Source organism: Hypanus sabinus, chromosome 1, assembly GCF_030144855.1.
Source record: "Hypanus sabinus isolate sHypSab1 chromosome 1, sHypSab1.hap1, whole genome shotgun sequence".
Taxonomy (NCBI): Eukaryota; Metazoa; Chordata; class Chondrichthyes; order Myliobatiformes; family Dasyatidae; genus Hypanus; species Hypanus sabinus.
In genome coordinates, this window is record NC_082706.1 from 136,826,756 (window position 1) to 136,844,478 (window position 17,723).

General features: G+C 38.9%; 1 protein-coding gene across 2 annotated transcripts in view; it reads right to left on the bottom strand.

The window, feature by feature from the left end:
• LOC132398003 (intermembrane lipid transfer protein VPS13B-like) overlaps positions 1-17,723 on the bottom strand; it is a 1,044,617-nt gene that overhangs the window by 348,822 nt on the left and 678,072 nt on the right. For both annotated transcript variants that reach the window (XM_059976892.1, XM_059976883.1), the window contains exon 25: positions 7,161-7,364. In XM_059976892.1, coding sequence (XP_059832875.1) covers positions 7,161-7,364 — 204 coding nt within the window. The remainder of the gene's footprint in view (positions 1-7,160; positions 7,365-17,723) is intronic.

A 17,723-nucleotide genomic window follows, 5' to 3' on the forward strand; every position in this document is an offset into this window, starting at 1 on the left:
GCAGTATTTTGTGGGCATCTTCCCTTGTGCTCCACTCCACCGCTCCCACCAAAGGACCCCAAACCAGAGTACTGTCCTTCAGAAATCTCATCCTGCCCAGCCCTCTTAAATCTTCCATGGCATCCCACTGGGCAGAAAGTTACAATACATACCAAGGCAACCTTGATTGGCTGACACAACATTCCTAAGTTGGACAACATGGTTCCTTATCCTTAGTTGAAGCCAAAACACTCTTAATAGCAGGGCACACTGCTTTTGCAGAAAACTGACAAAATAAAAAGACCTCACAGCAGTAGAAATCTTAACCAGAGCACAACACTACCTTTTGTTCTTAATGCCAAGAAAGAGTCTATATTGAAAATATCATGAAGAAATATAGAAGGTAGTCAATAAGGCTAACAAAATGTGTTAAAGGATTATTGTGTATATGGGCTGTTACAGCAATACAAAGTTCTGCTTAGACCAGGCTTAGACTGTGGTAAACATTCCTAAGTATGTCTCCAGCCTAAACTTACCATAATAATAACTGCAACCAGAGGGTAAATTCATGCACAAAAACCTCTTCACAGCCATCTCCCTATCACTATTAACCTTTCCCAGAAATACAACCCACCAAGGCCTCTGGACTTCTCCAACGCTAGTCTTTTGCACATCTCTGATGCGTTTAGTCCTCACCTTCAGTTTGGTTATCCCTTACTAAATCTCTCTGCCTATTTTGCTTTAAATAATGCACTTAATACCAATTCTCCTTTTGTGATTCTATGTCAAACTTGTGTCCTTTTTCAACTTGTCTGATTTTGTATTGCTGTATAAATGTTAAATTTCTCAAAAATGTGTTCCACTGATACCATAAATGCAAATTGCAGTTTTTTAAAACTATTTCTTTGAACTAATCAGGAATAACATACAGGCAACCTATGAAATGGCATGGTTTGAAGTTAATTTAGCAATATAATACTGCATTTCGCTACCTATAGTGCCTTCCATTTAACTGACAGAGAAAGGAGTTTATGGTTAAAGTCATTACATTGTAATATGTGAATCAACAACACCTCAGGAGACCACTTATACAAATAATGAAATACCTATTAAGTACTTTCTACAGTAAGTGTACTTTATTGACTGAAATATATAAAGAATCAATACTAATGGAGGTGTCTAGATTAAATTATCCACTGTGTAAAGCTAAAAAGAGAAACGTTGGGAACATTCAGCAGCTTTGGTAGCATCCACTGAGAATGATAATCTACGTTGGATATAAGGTACAAAAGTTTGAGATCAGAAACCACCAGACCCAAGGACAGTTTCTATCCCACTGTTATCAAACTCCTGAATGGACTTCTCATATGCTAAAAGATGGACTTGTGCTCCATCTACCTTGTCGTTGTTCCTGGACCTCACTTTTCTACGGGAACTGTACTTTCCCTGTAAATACAACTCTGTATTCTACACTCTATTTTATTTATTTCTATTTATTTATTGAGTTACAGTCTGGAATAGGCCCTTCCGGTCCTTCAAACCACTCCTCCCAGCAACTCTGATTTAACTATAACCTAATCACAGGACAATTTACAATGATCGATCAACCTACCAACTGTTTAGTCTTTGGACTGTGGGAGGAAACCCACACAGTCATAGTGAGAACACACAAACTCCTTACAGAGAGCAGCGAGAATCGAGCCTGGGTCACTGGTATTGTAAAGTATTGTATCAACCACTATGCTACCGGTATTTTCTTTTTTCCACCTGATATAATAATGTACCGTATGGCATGATCCGTCTGGATGGTGTATAAAGCTTTTCACTGTATGTCAGTGCATATGAAAATATACCAAGATTAGACTGAACATTTCAGAAGGATCACAGTAACTGAAATCTGCCATTAACTTGGTTTTAACAACAATTAAAAATGAAACCATTAATTCTCCAACAACTCAGAATAGCTTGCTCTAATTAAGATAGGAACTCACCATTAATCCTCTGCATGAGAAACCTAAACTCCTGACAATTCAAAGGTCCTCTAAATGGGGTTTTTAGTTTGCTATGATATCCAAAGAGAGGAATATATCTTGCCATAAATTTCCATTTTTAAAAAATTTCCTCTTCCTTTCCAAATTACAGGACAAGTAAAGAATATTACAGAATCTAATATACATTTTCCCGCACATTGCACTGCCAAATTTGATATAAACTGGAAGTCAGTCATCCACTGCAAAACATTTTATGAATTTAACAAAATGAAGTTTATTTTCCTTGAAAGAAATTCTCTTCATTCATCAAAAGGCACAAACACAGAGGGCTTGTTTCCCTCGTGTTACCCAGAGGCAAGGGATGATCACTTTTTTGGCACTCATATACTTCCCCTTCAGCAAAACATTCTTGCATTCTTGTTCAGTCACTTGAACTCCCCACAGACCAAACAGTTTGACGACTACTCACACTTGAGTAAACAGATAGAGTGGTTGTCACAGCTTGCACAACATAATATTTCTAAACTCAGGGGTGGTATAAATGATTAAACACTCCCTATGTGCCATGACTCACATCATTGCTTTCCCATTTTCATAACTCAGGAAGCTAAATGCATGATGGTCTCCACTTGAGACGTACATAAACTTATCAGCATGAAAAGAAATACATCAGCACTATGTATTACGTTAAAACTGTAAAAAACTGTTTTTTTAACAAATAAGAATACAAAGAAAATACTCATGTGTTCACTTTAGTTCACACACAAATCCAAAACTCCCTAAATAAAATTAGAATTTCCAACTCCACAAAACATGTTGCCCCCAAAATGAAGGAACTCTCTTAAAAGAGATGGCCTTGTTATATGATTAGAGTTCTGAGAAAACTCAAAAATTCACAGTTCACTGAGCAACCTCTAACATTATCTCGAGCATACAGAATAAATACATGTGAACACGAGACGTAAGAGAAAGAGAAGGTCTTTCATTCGAGGAGCAGATAGGGAGACAGATTCTGGAAAGGTGTAATAATAACAGGGTTGCTGTGGTGGGAATTATCAATTTCCCAAATATTGATTGGCATCTCCCTTGAGCAAGGGGTTTAGATGGTTTGGAGTTTGTTAGGTATGTTCAAGAAGATTTCTTGACACAATATGTAGATAAGCCTACAAGAGGAGAGGCTGTACTTGATATGGTATTGGGAAATAACCTGGTCAGGTATCAGATCTCTCAGTGGGAGAGCATCTTGGAGATAGTGACCACAATTCTATCTCCTATACCAAAGTATTGGAGAGGCATAGGAACAGACAAGTTAGGAAAGCATTTAATTTTGAGTAAGGGAAAATATGAGGCTATCAGGCAGGAACCTGGAAGCATAAATTGGGAACAGATGTTCTCAGGGAAATGTACGGAAGAAATGTGGGAAATGTTCAGGGAATATTTACATGGAGTTCTGCATACGTACGTTCCAATGAGACAGGGAAAGGATGGTAGGGAACAGGAACCGTGGTGTACAAAAGCTGCTGTAAATCTTGTCAAGAAGAAAAGAAAAACTTACGAAAGGTTCAAAAAACTAGGTAATGATCAAGATCTAGAAGATGATAAGGCTAGCAGGAAGGAACTTAAGAATGAAATTAGGAGAGCCAGAAGGGGCCATGAGAAGTCCTTGGCAGACAGGATTAAGGAAAACAAGGCATTCTACAAGTATGTTAAGGGAAAGAAGATAAGACGTGAGCGAATAGGACCAATCAAGTGTGACAAAGGAAAAGTGTGTATGGAACTGGAGGAGATAGCAGAGGTACTTAATGAGTACTTTGCTTCAGCATTCACTGTGAAAAAAGATCCTGGTGATTGCAGGGATGACTTAAAGCAGATTGAAAAGCTTGAGCATATAGATATTAAGAAAGAGGATGTGCTGGAGCTTTTGGAAAGCATCAAGTTGGATAAGTCACCGGGACTGGACGAGATGTACCCAAGACTACTGTGGGAGGTGAGGGAGGAAACTGCGGAGCCTTTGGTGATGATCTTTGCATCATCATTGAGGAGGGGAGAGATTCTGCAGGATTGGAGGGTTGTGGCTGTTGTTCCCTTATTCAAGAAAGGGAGTAGAGGTAGCTCAGGAAACTATAGACCAGTGAGTCTTACTTCAGTGGTTGGTAAGTTGATGGAAAAGATACTGAGAGGCAAGATTTATGAGCGTTCAGGAAACTATAGACCAGTGAGTCTTACTTCAGTGGTTGGTAAGTTGATGGAAAAGATACTGAGAGGCAAGATTTATGAACGTTCAGGAAACTATAGACCAGTGAGTCTTACTTCAGTGGTTGGTAAGTTGATGGAAAAGATACTGAGAGGCAAGATTTATGAACGTTTGGTGAGACATAATATGATTAGGAATAGTGAGCATGGCTTTGTCAAAGGCAGGTCGTGCCTTACGAGCCTGATTGAATTTTTGAGGATGTGACTAAATACATTAATGAAGAAAGAGCAATAGATGGAGTGTATATGGATTTCAGCAAGGCATTTGATAAGATACACCAATGCAAGGCTTATTGAGGAAGTAAGGAGGTATGGGATTGTTTTGTGAATCCAGAATTGGCTTGCCCATAGAAGGCAAAGAGTGGTTGTTGACAAGTCATATTGTACATGAAGGTCAGTGCCCAGTGGTATGCCTCAGGGATCTGTTCGGGGACCCCTACTCTTCGTGATTTTTATAAATGACCTGGATGAGGAAGTGGAGGGATGCGTTAGTAAATTTGCTGATGATAAAGGTTGGGGGTGTTGTGGATAGTGTGGAAGGCTGTCAGAGTTTACAGCAGGACATTGATAGGATGCAAAACTGGGCTGAGAAGTGGCAGATGGAATTCAATACAGATAATTGTGAGGTGGTTCATTTTGGTAGGTCAAATATGATGGCAGAATATAGTATTAATGGTAAACTCTTGGCAGTGTGAAGAATCAGAGAGATCTTGGGGTCCAAGTTCATAGGACACTCAAAGCTGTTTCGCAGGTTGACCTTGTGATTAAGAACGCACAGAGTGTATTGGCCTTCATGAACCGTGGGATTGAATTTAGGAGTTGAGAGGTAATGTTGCAGCAATTTAGGACCCTGGTCAGACCCCACTTAGAATATTGTGCTCAGTTCTGGTCACCTCACTACAGGAAGGATGTGGAAGCCATAGAAAGGGTGCAGAGGAGATTTACAAGGATGTTGCTTGAATTGGGGGGCATGACTTATGAGAACGTGTTGAATGAACTTGGCCTTTTCTCCTTGGAGCGTCATAGGATGAAAGATGACCTGAGAGAGGTGTATAAGATGATGAGAGGCATTGATCGTGTGGATAGTCAGAGACATTTTTCCAGGGCTGAAATGGCTAGCATGAGAGGGAACAGTTTTACAGTGCTTGGAAGTAGGTACAGAGGAGATGTCAGGGCAAGGTTTTTTACACGGAGAGTGGTGAGTGCATGGAATGGGCTGTCAGTGACGGTGATGGAGGCAGATACAATAGGGTCTTTTAAGAGACCCCTGGATACATGGACCTTAGAAAATTAGAGGGCTATGGGTAAGGACATGTTCAGCACAGCTTTGTGGGCTGAAGGGCCTGTACTGTGCTGTAAGTTTTCTATGTTTCTACTAACCCTATGGATAGAAAATTCTGAAAATTCACTACATCTGAGTGCACAAATTCTCTTCAGCGAAGTGCTAAATAGCCCAGACCTCATTTTGAAATAGTGATTCTCCTAATTCCTTGTGAAACATCTCCTCATTATCTACCCAAACATGCTCCTGAAGAATGCTGTACATTTCAATGAAGTTATTTCTTGAACACAAGTTCTACCTCATTAACCTTTCCTCAAATGACAAATCCACGGTCCCAGGAAAGCTTCGTTATTCTTCCTCTATCATAAGTTTGACCTTTATAAAGGTGAGAAACCAAAACTGAACATGATCTTCCAGGTGTGGTGCTTCAAAAGTTCTACATATAATTTAGTAAGACATCTTTACTTTGATACTCAAATCTTCAAGCAAGAAATACCAACATATCTTTTACCTCCCTAGCTGCTTCCTATTCCTGCATCTTAACTTCCAATGACATGTACAAGTATACCAAGATCTGTATCATCATCGACATTTCAGAATTACTGAACACCGAAAAACGTACTCAACATTTCTATTTTTTCAGACATAGTTGATCATCCATGTGCCACCAGCCACTCTTTCTGCCTTTGATTAGAGGTAGAAATGCACAACATGTTCTTCGGGGTGGGGGGGGGGGTGTATATACACGCGCCCAACCCAGCTGGTCCATGCTGACTCTGTTGCCCAATAAGCGAGTCCCATCTGCCTGGGTTGGGCCCAGAGCCCTCCAAACCACTCCAAATATACATGGATATACCTAGATGACTTTTAAATGCTACTAATGTGCCTGCTATGCGACAATCACTGACATCTTATTACAAATAAATACCACCCTTTTGCATGAAGAAACTGCCACTGGTTTTCCCAATATTATTTTTCGAAAGCCATTTGAATCAGAATTAGAATCAGGTTTACTATCACTGACATGAAAGCATTTTGTGAAACGTGTTCTTTTGTGGCAGCTGTACAGTGCAAGACATAATAAAAGTTATTTTAAGTTACAATAACAAATAAATAAATAGTGCAAAAGAGAATAGTGAGGTAGTGTTCATGGACCATTCAAAAATATAAGTGGAGGGAAAGAAGCTGTTCCCAATACGTTGACTTAAGAATTCAGTCAAAATCAGCTTAATGCTTTACAAGACCTTTACTTAAAAACTGAAATTACTAATAACAAAATGAAATAAGAGCTTATCTATAGTATATGGAAGCATTAATAAATATCGAAATTATGATTGGTTTGTTAAGAAAGAAACCACATACATCTTCAGTGTTTACTCATACCAACTTTCCGTTTACTTTAAGCCCATATGCAATACGACCACAACAAAGCTGCGCAAATCATATAAATCAAGAGTAATTTGACATTAGGGTGGTTTTGCCAATGTCAATTCTTTAAAAATTATGCAAAAGTTTCTAAAGATTTCCAAATTTAAAGAAAAAATAATTATTACAGTTGTGCGGCACACTCTGAAATGCCCAAAACAAAAAGATAAAAATATATATGGGGTCAAATAAAATACAACAATTTTCATCTCAGTGGAGAGTCAACTCACCTCTGTAGTGGTGCCAATATCAGCAGAAGGACTACAAGTGCTGGCATCTGGTGGTGCTGTACTGACACTGCTCCTAACAGGTGACCCCGGCATTTGTCCAAAGGAAGAATCTGGATGTGCAGAAGACTGCCGCAAAATGCCTTTTTTCTGTATTTTCTCCCACGCATTATTCATACTGTGCGCCAGCTCATATAATAACTGCACCTATTCAAAGATAGAGAATGAAAAGATGGGCTTCAGAAGCATACCCAAGCTTTGATGACAATTATTCTACAAATCCTATAACCTGCTTCTAAGAGTCACAGATGACTACAACACAGCTGATCTATCTTACTCCTGTACTCTGGCTCATGACCATCTGAAATTTTGCCAACAATAGTCGTGTTCTCGGTAAATTTATAGAAGGCATCTGAGCTGTGCATAGACACACTGTCATGGCTGTAGGAAGATTAGAGCAGTGGGTTAAGCATGCATCCTCAAGGTGTGACATTGTTGATTTTCAGTGCAGAGATTTTATTTCCGATCTGCACTGACTGCGCTCTCCCAATGAGGAAGTCAAGAATCATCTAGCCCTTGGCAATCCAATCATCTGCTGTCCCATATACCTAGACAGAGGCCATATCCCTCCAAACCACCTCTCCATCCATCTCCCTATCCAAATTTCTCTTAAATATTACAATTAAACCCATATCTGCCACTTCTGCTGGCAGCTTGTTCCACATTTACTCCACCCCCTGAGCGAAGAAATCTCCCCTTGGATTCCACTTGAATATTTTGCCTTTCACCCTAAATCGATGATCTCTAGTTCTAATCGCCCCCAACCTGAGAGGAAAAAGCCTGCATGCATTCATCCGATTTATACCCCTCATAATTTTGTGTACCTCTATAAGATCTCCCTTAATTCTCCTGGGCTCCAGGGAATTAAGTCCTAACCTATTCAACTTTTCCCTATAACTCAGGCTCTCAGGTCCCAGCAACATCCTCATAAATTTTATCTGTACTCTTTCAAGCTTATTAATATCTTTCCTGGCAAGTTCATCTGTGCTGATCAACTGGCTGATGTGTTCATTGATATCTTTAAGCTCTTGCTTTGGTAGTCTGAGGTATCCACCTGCTTCAATTAGACTAATTATACCAATACCCAAGAAGAACTTGCCTCAATGAAAATCACCCAGCACCATTTCCATCCACTGTGATGAAGTGCTTTGAGAGGTTGGTGATGGAACTTGCCTCAATAACTATTATCCAGTAACACATAAGACATAGCAGTAGCATTAGGCCATTTGGATCATTTCATCATGGCTGACCTATTTCCTTCAGCTCAATTCTCCTGCCTTTTCCCTGTACCTTTCACACCCGACCTATCAAGAATCTATAAGCCTCCAGTTTAAATACGTCCAAATGACCTGGGCTCCACTGCCCCCTGCAGCATGGATTCCACAGGTTCACTACTGTCTGGCTGAAGAAATTCCTCCTCATCACCATTCTAAATGGATATCCCTCTGATTGTGCCCTTTGGCCTTAAGACTTATCTTCCCTACATTCACATTATCTATGCCTTTCAAAATTCAGTAGACTTCAATGAAATCCCCATTCATTCTTCTAAATTCCAGTGAGCATAGGTCAACAGCCATCAAACATTCATCATATGATAGGACTTTCATTCCCCGAATCATTTTTGTGGAACTTCTTTGAACCCTCTCCAATGTCAACACATCCTTTCTTAGATAGGGGCCCAAAGCTGCTCACAATACTCCAAGTGAGGCCTCACCTATGCCTTATAAAGCTTCAATGTTACATCATTATTTTTATATTCTAGACCTCTTGAAATGATTTTAAAAATTGCATTTGCCTTCTTCACCACAGACTCAACCTGCAAGTTAATATTAAAGAAATCCTGCACAAAGACTCCCAAGTCCCTTTGTATTTTGGATTTTTGAACTTTCTCCCTGTTCAGAAAATAGTCTACGCTTTTTGTTCCTTCTGCCAAAGCACATGACCAGACACCTCCTGACACTGTATTCCATCTGCCCCTTCTTTGTCTAATGTCCTAATCTGTCTGTCCTTCCGCAGCTTTCCTGCTTCCTCAACACTACATGTCTCTCTACCTATCTTCCTATTATCCTCAAATTTAGCTACAAAGCCATCAATTCCATCTTCCAAATCATTGGTATACAATGTAAAAAGAAACAGTTCCAAACCGACCCCTACAGAACACCACCAGCCACCAGCAGCCAATCAGAAAAGGCTCCCTTTATTCCCACTCTTTGCCTCCAGCCAATTAACTATATCCATGCTAGTATCTTTTCTGTAATACCATGGGCTGTTACTTTGCTAAGCAGCCTCACATGTGGCACCTTGTCAAAGGCCTTCTGAAAGCCTAAGTACACAGCATCCACTGATTTTCCTTTGTCTATCCTGCTTGTTATTTCAGCAAAGAATTCCAATAGATTTGTCAGGCTTTGGCCTATTTTTACCATTTTCCTCTAAGAACACTGACCCATAATAATGGACTCCAATATTTTCCCATCCAGTAGTGTCAGACAAATTGACCTATGATTTCCTTCCTTCTGCCTCTTTTCCTGAAGTGGAGTGACATTTGCAATTTTCCAGTCCTCCAGAAACGTTCCAGAATCTAGTGATTCTTGAAAGATCATTACTAATGCTTCCGCTATCTATTCAGCTACCTCTTTCAGAACCCTGTGGTGTAGTCAGTCTTGTCCAGCTTCCCAAACACCTTCTCCTTAGTAATAGCAACAACACTCACTTCTATCCCTGACACTTTCCAACTTCCAGCAAACCGCTAGTATCTTCCACAGTGAAGACTGTTGTAAAACACTTATTCAGTTCATCCACCATTTCCTTGTCCCCCAGTACTACTTTTCCTGTGATATTAGTCAATGGTCTTACATCTATTCTCGCCTCTCTTTTACTCTTTATATATTGGAAATTTTTTTTGTAATTTATTTTTTTTATTGAAGTTCATCATCAAACAAACATTTCTATAAGATGTATCTCAGATATTGTACATACATATCATATAGTCATATTTACCACAAATCTCCACATAATATTTATCTGAGGTATACATTTATAAAAAAGAGAGGAAAGCAAGAACAAGCGAAAGGAGAAAACTATGTACAGTAGGGAGTGATCCTTTTTTTTACAACATATTCATTGATTTGTGAGAATAAAATCAGGCCTATGTGGTGTTATGTAGTTAAACCATTTTTCCCAGTATGAATCAAATTGTTCCAATTTATGATTAACAGATGCTGTTATCTTCTCCATTTTGTAAGTGTCCATTGTAATTTCCATCCATGCGTTTAAGGTTGGGCTCTCCTGTGATAACCATTTCCTGGTAGGAGTCTTTTTACCAGCCACCAGCAGTATATTCATTAAATATTTATCTCTTTTCAACCATTCTTGAGGTATATACCCAAAACATATTGCCTTACTTTCTAAGTGTATTTCTCATTTTAAAATGTCTTGTAGGGCATTGTGCAACCCACTCTGATGGTCTTTGATAACGGGGCAATCCCAGAAAATATTGTAATGGTTTGCATTTTGATTTCCACAATTTCTCCAGCAAACAGGAAGGTTACTATCATAATGGGATTTCTGACAGGGTGTAATAAAATATCTTATCAAGATTTTCCATCCAAACTTCCTCCATTTCTGTGAACTGGCACACTTCCATTGATACCTCCATATTATTGTCCATTCTTCCTCAGATACAATTATCCCTCCTTCCTTCTCCCATTTTGTTTTAATGTATGAAGTTGAATGTGTTTTAAGAAATGACAAACCCTTATACACACTTGAAATGATTCTATGACCGTTACCTGAATTATATGCTTTTCTAAATAGCGCTATCAAACATGTCTTTGCCTTGGTTACATTTTAACCGTTGTATGAACATACTGTCACATCTGTAAATACCGATAGAAGTCTTGTTTTTCTAATGTGTTTCTCTTTAAGCATTTCAAAACTGAACAGCGTTCTTTCTTTCATTATATTGTAAAGAATGGTTATTCCTTTAGCTGTCCAGTTCTTAAATCTAGCATCCAGTTTATTCAGTGTAAGATCTAAGTCATGTGCACACCATTTAAGAATTGCACTATCTCCCTCTAGATTATATTCTTTTATAATAGTTTTCTATATTTTAAGAGTCCATTTCACCCATGGGTTTCAATAGTATTTATGTACCTTTGTAGGTTGATATCAGACAAAATTGCCTGTATGGGGATGGGAAGTATCCCCTCCTCAATGTTTTTCCATTGAGCGTCATATGATGGGTTGCACCAACATATCACAGCTCTCAACTGTGCTGCAAAATAATAATCTCTAAGAAAAGGTAGGCCCCATCCCCCCTTTTCCTCGGCTAACTGCAAACTTTTAAGAGGAACTCTAGGTCTTTTACGTTGCCATATAAATCTTGATAATATTTTGTTCCATTCATTGAATTAATTTTGATTAATCTCTATTGGTAGGGTCTGAAAGAGACATAATAGTCTTGGCAGTATATTCATTTTAATAGATTCAATTCTTGAACTGAAACTGAAAAAAGTAATTAGGCTCCATCTTGTTATATCTTCCTTAATTTTTTTTATATATAGGCTGATAATTGCATTCTGATAATTTTGCCAAATCTTCTGGCATAATGATGCCCAAATATTTGAAAGACTCTGTCATGCTCAAGGATATCGACTTTCAATTTCTCTTGGTGGGCTGTAGTTATATGAAAGTAATTGGGTTTTATCTATGTTGATCTTGTATCCTGATAATTGACCATATTGTTCAAAGGATTGCATCCATTTTGGTAAAGAGTATGTTGGTTGCCCTAGATAGATCAAAATGTCATCCGCGTAACAGACCAATTTATGCTCTGTCCCTTTAATAATAATTCCCCAGATATCTTCATTTTGTCTGATGTATTGAGCTAACGGTTCCAGATATAATGCAAAGAGTAGCGGTGACCATGCACAACCCTATTTCGTGCCCTTTCTAGGGTAAAATTATTTGATAAATATCCATTGATTTTAATCCTAGCAGTAGGGTTGTCATACAGTGAATGTACAGTTTTAATAATTGTGTCATGGAAACCAAATCTATGTAAAACTCTGTAAAGAAAATTCCAATTAACCAAATCAAATGCCTTTTCAGCGTCCACGCTTATCACTACTGCTTCGATTTTACTTTTTTGTATATGATCCATAATGTGAAGTGTCCTTCGTATATCGTTTTGTGTTTGGCATTGTTGTATGAAACCTGTCTGATCCTTATGCATCAGTGTGGGTAAAAACTCTTCTAATCGTTTGACCATGATGGAGATATCTCTGAAAAAAATTTGATATCTTCTTTGATATTATTGGCAAGCTTACCTTCATATTTCACCTCTTCTCTCCTATGGCTTTTTTAGTTGCCTTCTGTGAATGGTTAAAAGCTTCCCAAGCCTCTAATTTCCAACTAATGTTTCCTCTATTATATACCCTGCTTTTGTTTTAAATTGCCTTTGACTTCCCTTGTCATTCATGAATGCATCACCCTGCCTGTAAATACTACTTCTCTGGGATGTATCCATCCTGTGCTTTCAAATTGCTCCCAGAATCTCCAGCAATTGCTACTCTTACGTCAATCCTGTGAATGATCCCTTCCAATCAACTTTGGCCAGTTAAATCTCATGCCTCTGTAATTCCCTTTACTCCACTGTAATTCTGATACATTTGACTGTAGCTTCTTCCTCTCAAATTGCAGGGTAAACTCTATCATATTATGATCACTGCCTGCTAAAGGTTCCTTTACCTAAGTTCACAAATCAAATTCAGTTTATTACACAACAGCCAAACCAGAACAGCTGATCCTCCAATGGGCTCAACCACAAGCTGCTCTAAAAAGCCATCCCATATGCATTCTCCAAATTCTCTCTCTTGGGATCAAAAATCAGCACCAACGCGATTTTCCCAATCTATCTGCATATTGAAATACCCCATGACGACCGTAATATTGCCCTTTTGACATATGTTTTATATATCCTGTTGTAATTTGTACCCCATATCCCAGCTACTGTTCTGAGGCCTGTATATAACTCCCAACAGGGTCTTTTTATACTTGTAGTTCCTTAATTCTACCTACACTGATTCTACATCTTCTGATCCCATGTCATCTCTTTCCAAGGATTTGATTTCATTTTTACCATCAGAGCCATGCCATCCCCTCTGCTTACCTGCTTGTTCTTTTGATACAATGGGTATCCTTGTATGTTAAGCTCCCAACTATAATCTTCTTTCAGTCATGATTCAGTGAGCCTCACAATGTCTTACCTGCCAATCTCTAACTGCATCTACCTTACTCTGTATGCTGTGTGCATTGAAATATAACACCTTTAGCCCTATATTCTTCACCCTTTTCAATTTTGTCCTGTTACACTGCAACTCATCTCACTGATTATAATATTGCCCTATTAGTTTCCCACCACCACCCTGCCAAATTAGCCTAAACCCTCCCCAACAGTTCTAGCAAAGCTGCCCACAAGGCTATTGGTTCCCCTTGGGTTCATACGTAACCCGCTACTTTGGACAGGTCATACCTACACCAGAAGAGATCCCAATAATCAAGAAATCTGCTCACCCTCCCCTTTTAGAATGCCATGGACCCAATCCCAGTCACTGGCCCTGGGACCTGGGAGACAACAAACTATTCATGTCTCTATTGCACCCACAGCATCTCATGTCTACTCTTCTAACCGTGGAATCCCCGAGCAATACTGCAGTCCTCTTCTTCCCAATTCCCTTCTGAAGCACAGTGCCACAGACTCAGTCACTTTGGCTTCCCCCAGTGCATTGTCCATCCCAACAGTATCCAAAGCAGTATGCTTATTATTGAGGGGAACAGCCACAGAGGTACTCTGCACGTTGCCTATTTCCTTTCTCTCTCCTAACAGCTACCCCGGTACCTGCCTCCTGCAATTTAGGGGTAACAAATGCCCTGTAGCTCTTATCTATCACTTCTTCAGTTTTTCATATGAGCTGAAGGTCATCGAGCTGCAGCTCCAGTTCCTTATTTTCTGAGGAGCTGCAGCTCAGTGCTTCTGGTGCAAATGTGGCTATTCAGGAGGCTCGAGGTCTCCCGGAATTCCAACTTCTCAAATAAAGAACACAACACAGCCTCTGAAGCCATTCCCAGGGCTCTACGTACTAACAGAAGAAGAACCTTACCAAGTACATACCTCACCCAAGCCTGTTCTCACTGAAGCATGATGAGCCAAAGCCTCCACACTAACACTGGTCCACTCTGCTTGTACCTACCTTATTTTTATTTTCCCTTGCAAGTGGATTGCTATTTGATTGGGCTACTAGAAAACAGCAAAAGCTCACAAATGCTCCTTTTTTAAATCACAATCGCAGACCTGTGAGTTGCCTCCTCTGTCACTTCCAATTCAATTGGGCTGCCAAGAAAACACTGAAGGTACACAAATGATCCTTTTTAAAAGCTCACTCACAGACCCGTAAGATGCTTCCTCCCTCATTGCCAACTTGATTGGGCCACCGGAAAAACACATCCATTATGATGAAGTGCTTTGAGAGGTTGATTTTTATTTCTCACCATCTAAATCATTTAATTGATTGACAAGCTTATTATCATTAATTTTTTTTTGTATTTGCATATTGGTTGTTCATCCGTCTTGTTGGGTGCAGTCTTTCATTGATTCTGTTGTGTTTCTTTGTATTTACTGTGAATGCCCACAATAAACTGAATCTCAGGGTTGTACATGGTAACATGGTAACCTTGATAATAATTTACTTTGAACTTTGAACTATTATAACCTTTGGAAATCAATATTTTATTAACTATTCTTGCTTCATTCAACCCTGAAATGTTATGCTTTGATGCACATGATACAAGTTAGGCTTTAATAGCATAGAAGACTATAGTTACTGACTAAGAAAATTGGGACTCATAAAAATATTCTTTGATATTTGTAGAAATTGTTTCCTTGAGAAAAATACTTTAAATAATAATGGATCAAAATAATATTGATAATGCATGTTATTGTAATGTGTATATTAATTATCAGCTATCATGTTTATAGCTCAATGTTTATTTCAGACCTGACCATTTAATTGATTGACAGATTGATTCATTTTTTTTTACATATTGATTTGGAGTTGAGATTTTTTTTCAATGGAATTGTCTCCCTGAGAAATTTGTCCTTCCCTTTCCACCAAAGGCAACAACATGTACTGCCAACATGAGGAAATCTGCAGACGCTGGAAATTCAAGCAACACACACAAAATGCTGGTGGAACGCAGCAGGGTTCTACTGCATTCTACCAGCATTTTGTGTGTGTAACATGTATTGCCAGTTGACTACAAAATCCAGGCTACAAAACTTGCATCTACATAGCACTTATTATGGCATTATGTCATTCTGATGTGTTTTATAGACATCGGAGTTCTTTGAAGTCTATTATATAGATATGTCGTTTTAACAGAACCACACAGCACAAATCTGTAAAAAAAGACTTTAGTTATCAATAAAAATACAAAATTTTCACTATGCTTCAATTCTACTGTTACAGAAATATTACAGAATCATATAATTTTTAATCACAAATCTAGGCCACCTGGTCCATCAACTCTCCATTAACACTTCCCCATGAAGCACCTGGTCTAATCCAACTCTCCACCACTCAATCCACATTTATATTGCTTAGTATTGCAAGTTCACTGCACAAAAGGAAAGGAATCCTTGATTCTATAGAGTAAATTAACTGTATTAGAAGTGCACACAGCTGTGCACCATACTAAACATTTTAATTTAAAAATAAAATCTGGTGCTTTTGAAAATGTACAGCCTCTAGGGAGATCAAGACTGTAAAATTTGCCTCTCATGTGGGTTACACAGATGCAGAATACCATTTTGCTGTTCTAGTTCTAAGAGTTAGCTAAACTCCGCTTTAGGAATTTCTAAACAATCTTGCAGGATCTTATAAATAGAAAGTTATTAAAAGATGTTGTTGGAAATGTTGCTCTGCCAGACCATTTGGTCTTGCAGCCCAACATGTCTCGCTATCTCACTTTCTTTTTCCAAAACACTCCTTAGAAGACATTCCTTCAGTCTCCTGTCAACCTTCAATACATTGATATCTTTCACAATCCATCCTTGGTCCTTTATTGCAAAGCAGTACATCAGTGCCACCTATCAAATGGCTCCTGATGCTAATACACAACTACATAGCTGAAGTTCTTTTTGGAACTTAACATTATTCAATTGAAAATCATTTAGGGATACAGCATGGTAATAGGTCGTTCTGACCTAACCAAGCCCATGACATCCCATTACACCCATGTGACCAATTAACCTACTAACTCATACATTTGGAAGGTGGGAGGAAACCAGAGCACCCAGGGGAAACTCAAGCGGTCATAGGGAAAACATAGAAACTTCTTGTAAACAGCAGTGGAATTGAGCCCAGATCATCAGCACTGAAATAGCATTACCCTAACTGCTATGCTACCCATGGTCAAGTTGAAACAAATGTGAAGAATCTATTCCATAATGATTTGAAGAATCCTGGACCTGGAATAGTTTATTTTTGTCTCATGTATGAAGATACAGTGAAAGGTATTTGTTTGTGTGCCACCTAGATGGATGATACTTAATACACAGAGTTAATAAAATAGAAAGCAGAATACAGTGTTAAAATGTAATGCAGTAAACAAATAACATGCAAGGGCCACAACAGGTTCTCTGGGAGAACAAGAATTTTAGCTTTTAGTGAAAAAGAGGTCTGTTCAAGAGTCTAATTCCAATACAGGCAAGGCCAAAATTCTGTGAAACTATAGGGAACCTAGTCATGAACCTAATTCTAACACTGAGCAACAATGCAGTGTATCTTAGAACATGTTAACCATGAGAAATAAATTTCATTTGTTATCCTTTTGAGTAACTACCAGTTTTGATCTATATCAAAGACAAGCTCATTTCAGATCATCATATGAGAAACAAAACAAAACAAAACAAAAAGTTCCTTCAAATGGAAAACAAGCCCATCAAATATGGCATTAGTGGAGGACCAATCAATTCAAAGAGAGAGAGAAAGCTTTGCATATGTCAGGGAGAAGAGTTTAAAAAAGAAGTTCATGAGGCTTGGCACATTAGAGTAATGGATATGACTGCGAGGACAGTTTTCTGTTCTGGGTGTCAGATGTAGGACATCCAGGAGAGTCTTAGCCTCCCTGATAGCCACATCTGTGCCAGGTATATCGAGCTGCAGCTCGTTAGAGACCAAGTTAGAGAACTGTAGCTGCAGCTCGATGACATTCAGCTTGTTAGGGAAAGTGAAGAGGTGATAGACAGGAGCTACATGCAGGTAGTCACCCCAGGACCACAGGAGACAGATAAGTAGATGACCATCTGGAGAGAGAAGGGAGGGCATCAGGTAGTGGAGAGCACCCCTGTGGCTGTCCCCCTTGACAATAAGTACTCCATTTTGAGTGCTGTTGGGGGACGACCTACCTGGAGGAAGCAGCAGTGGCCATGCCTCTGGCACTGAGTCT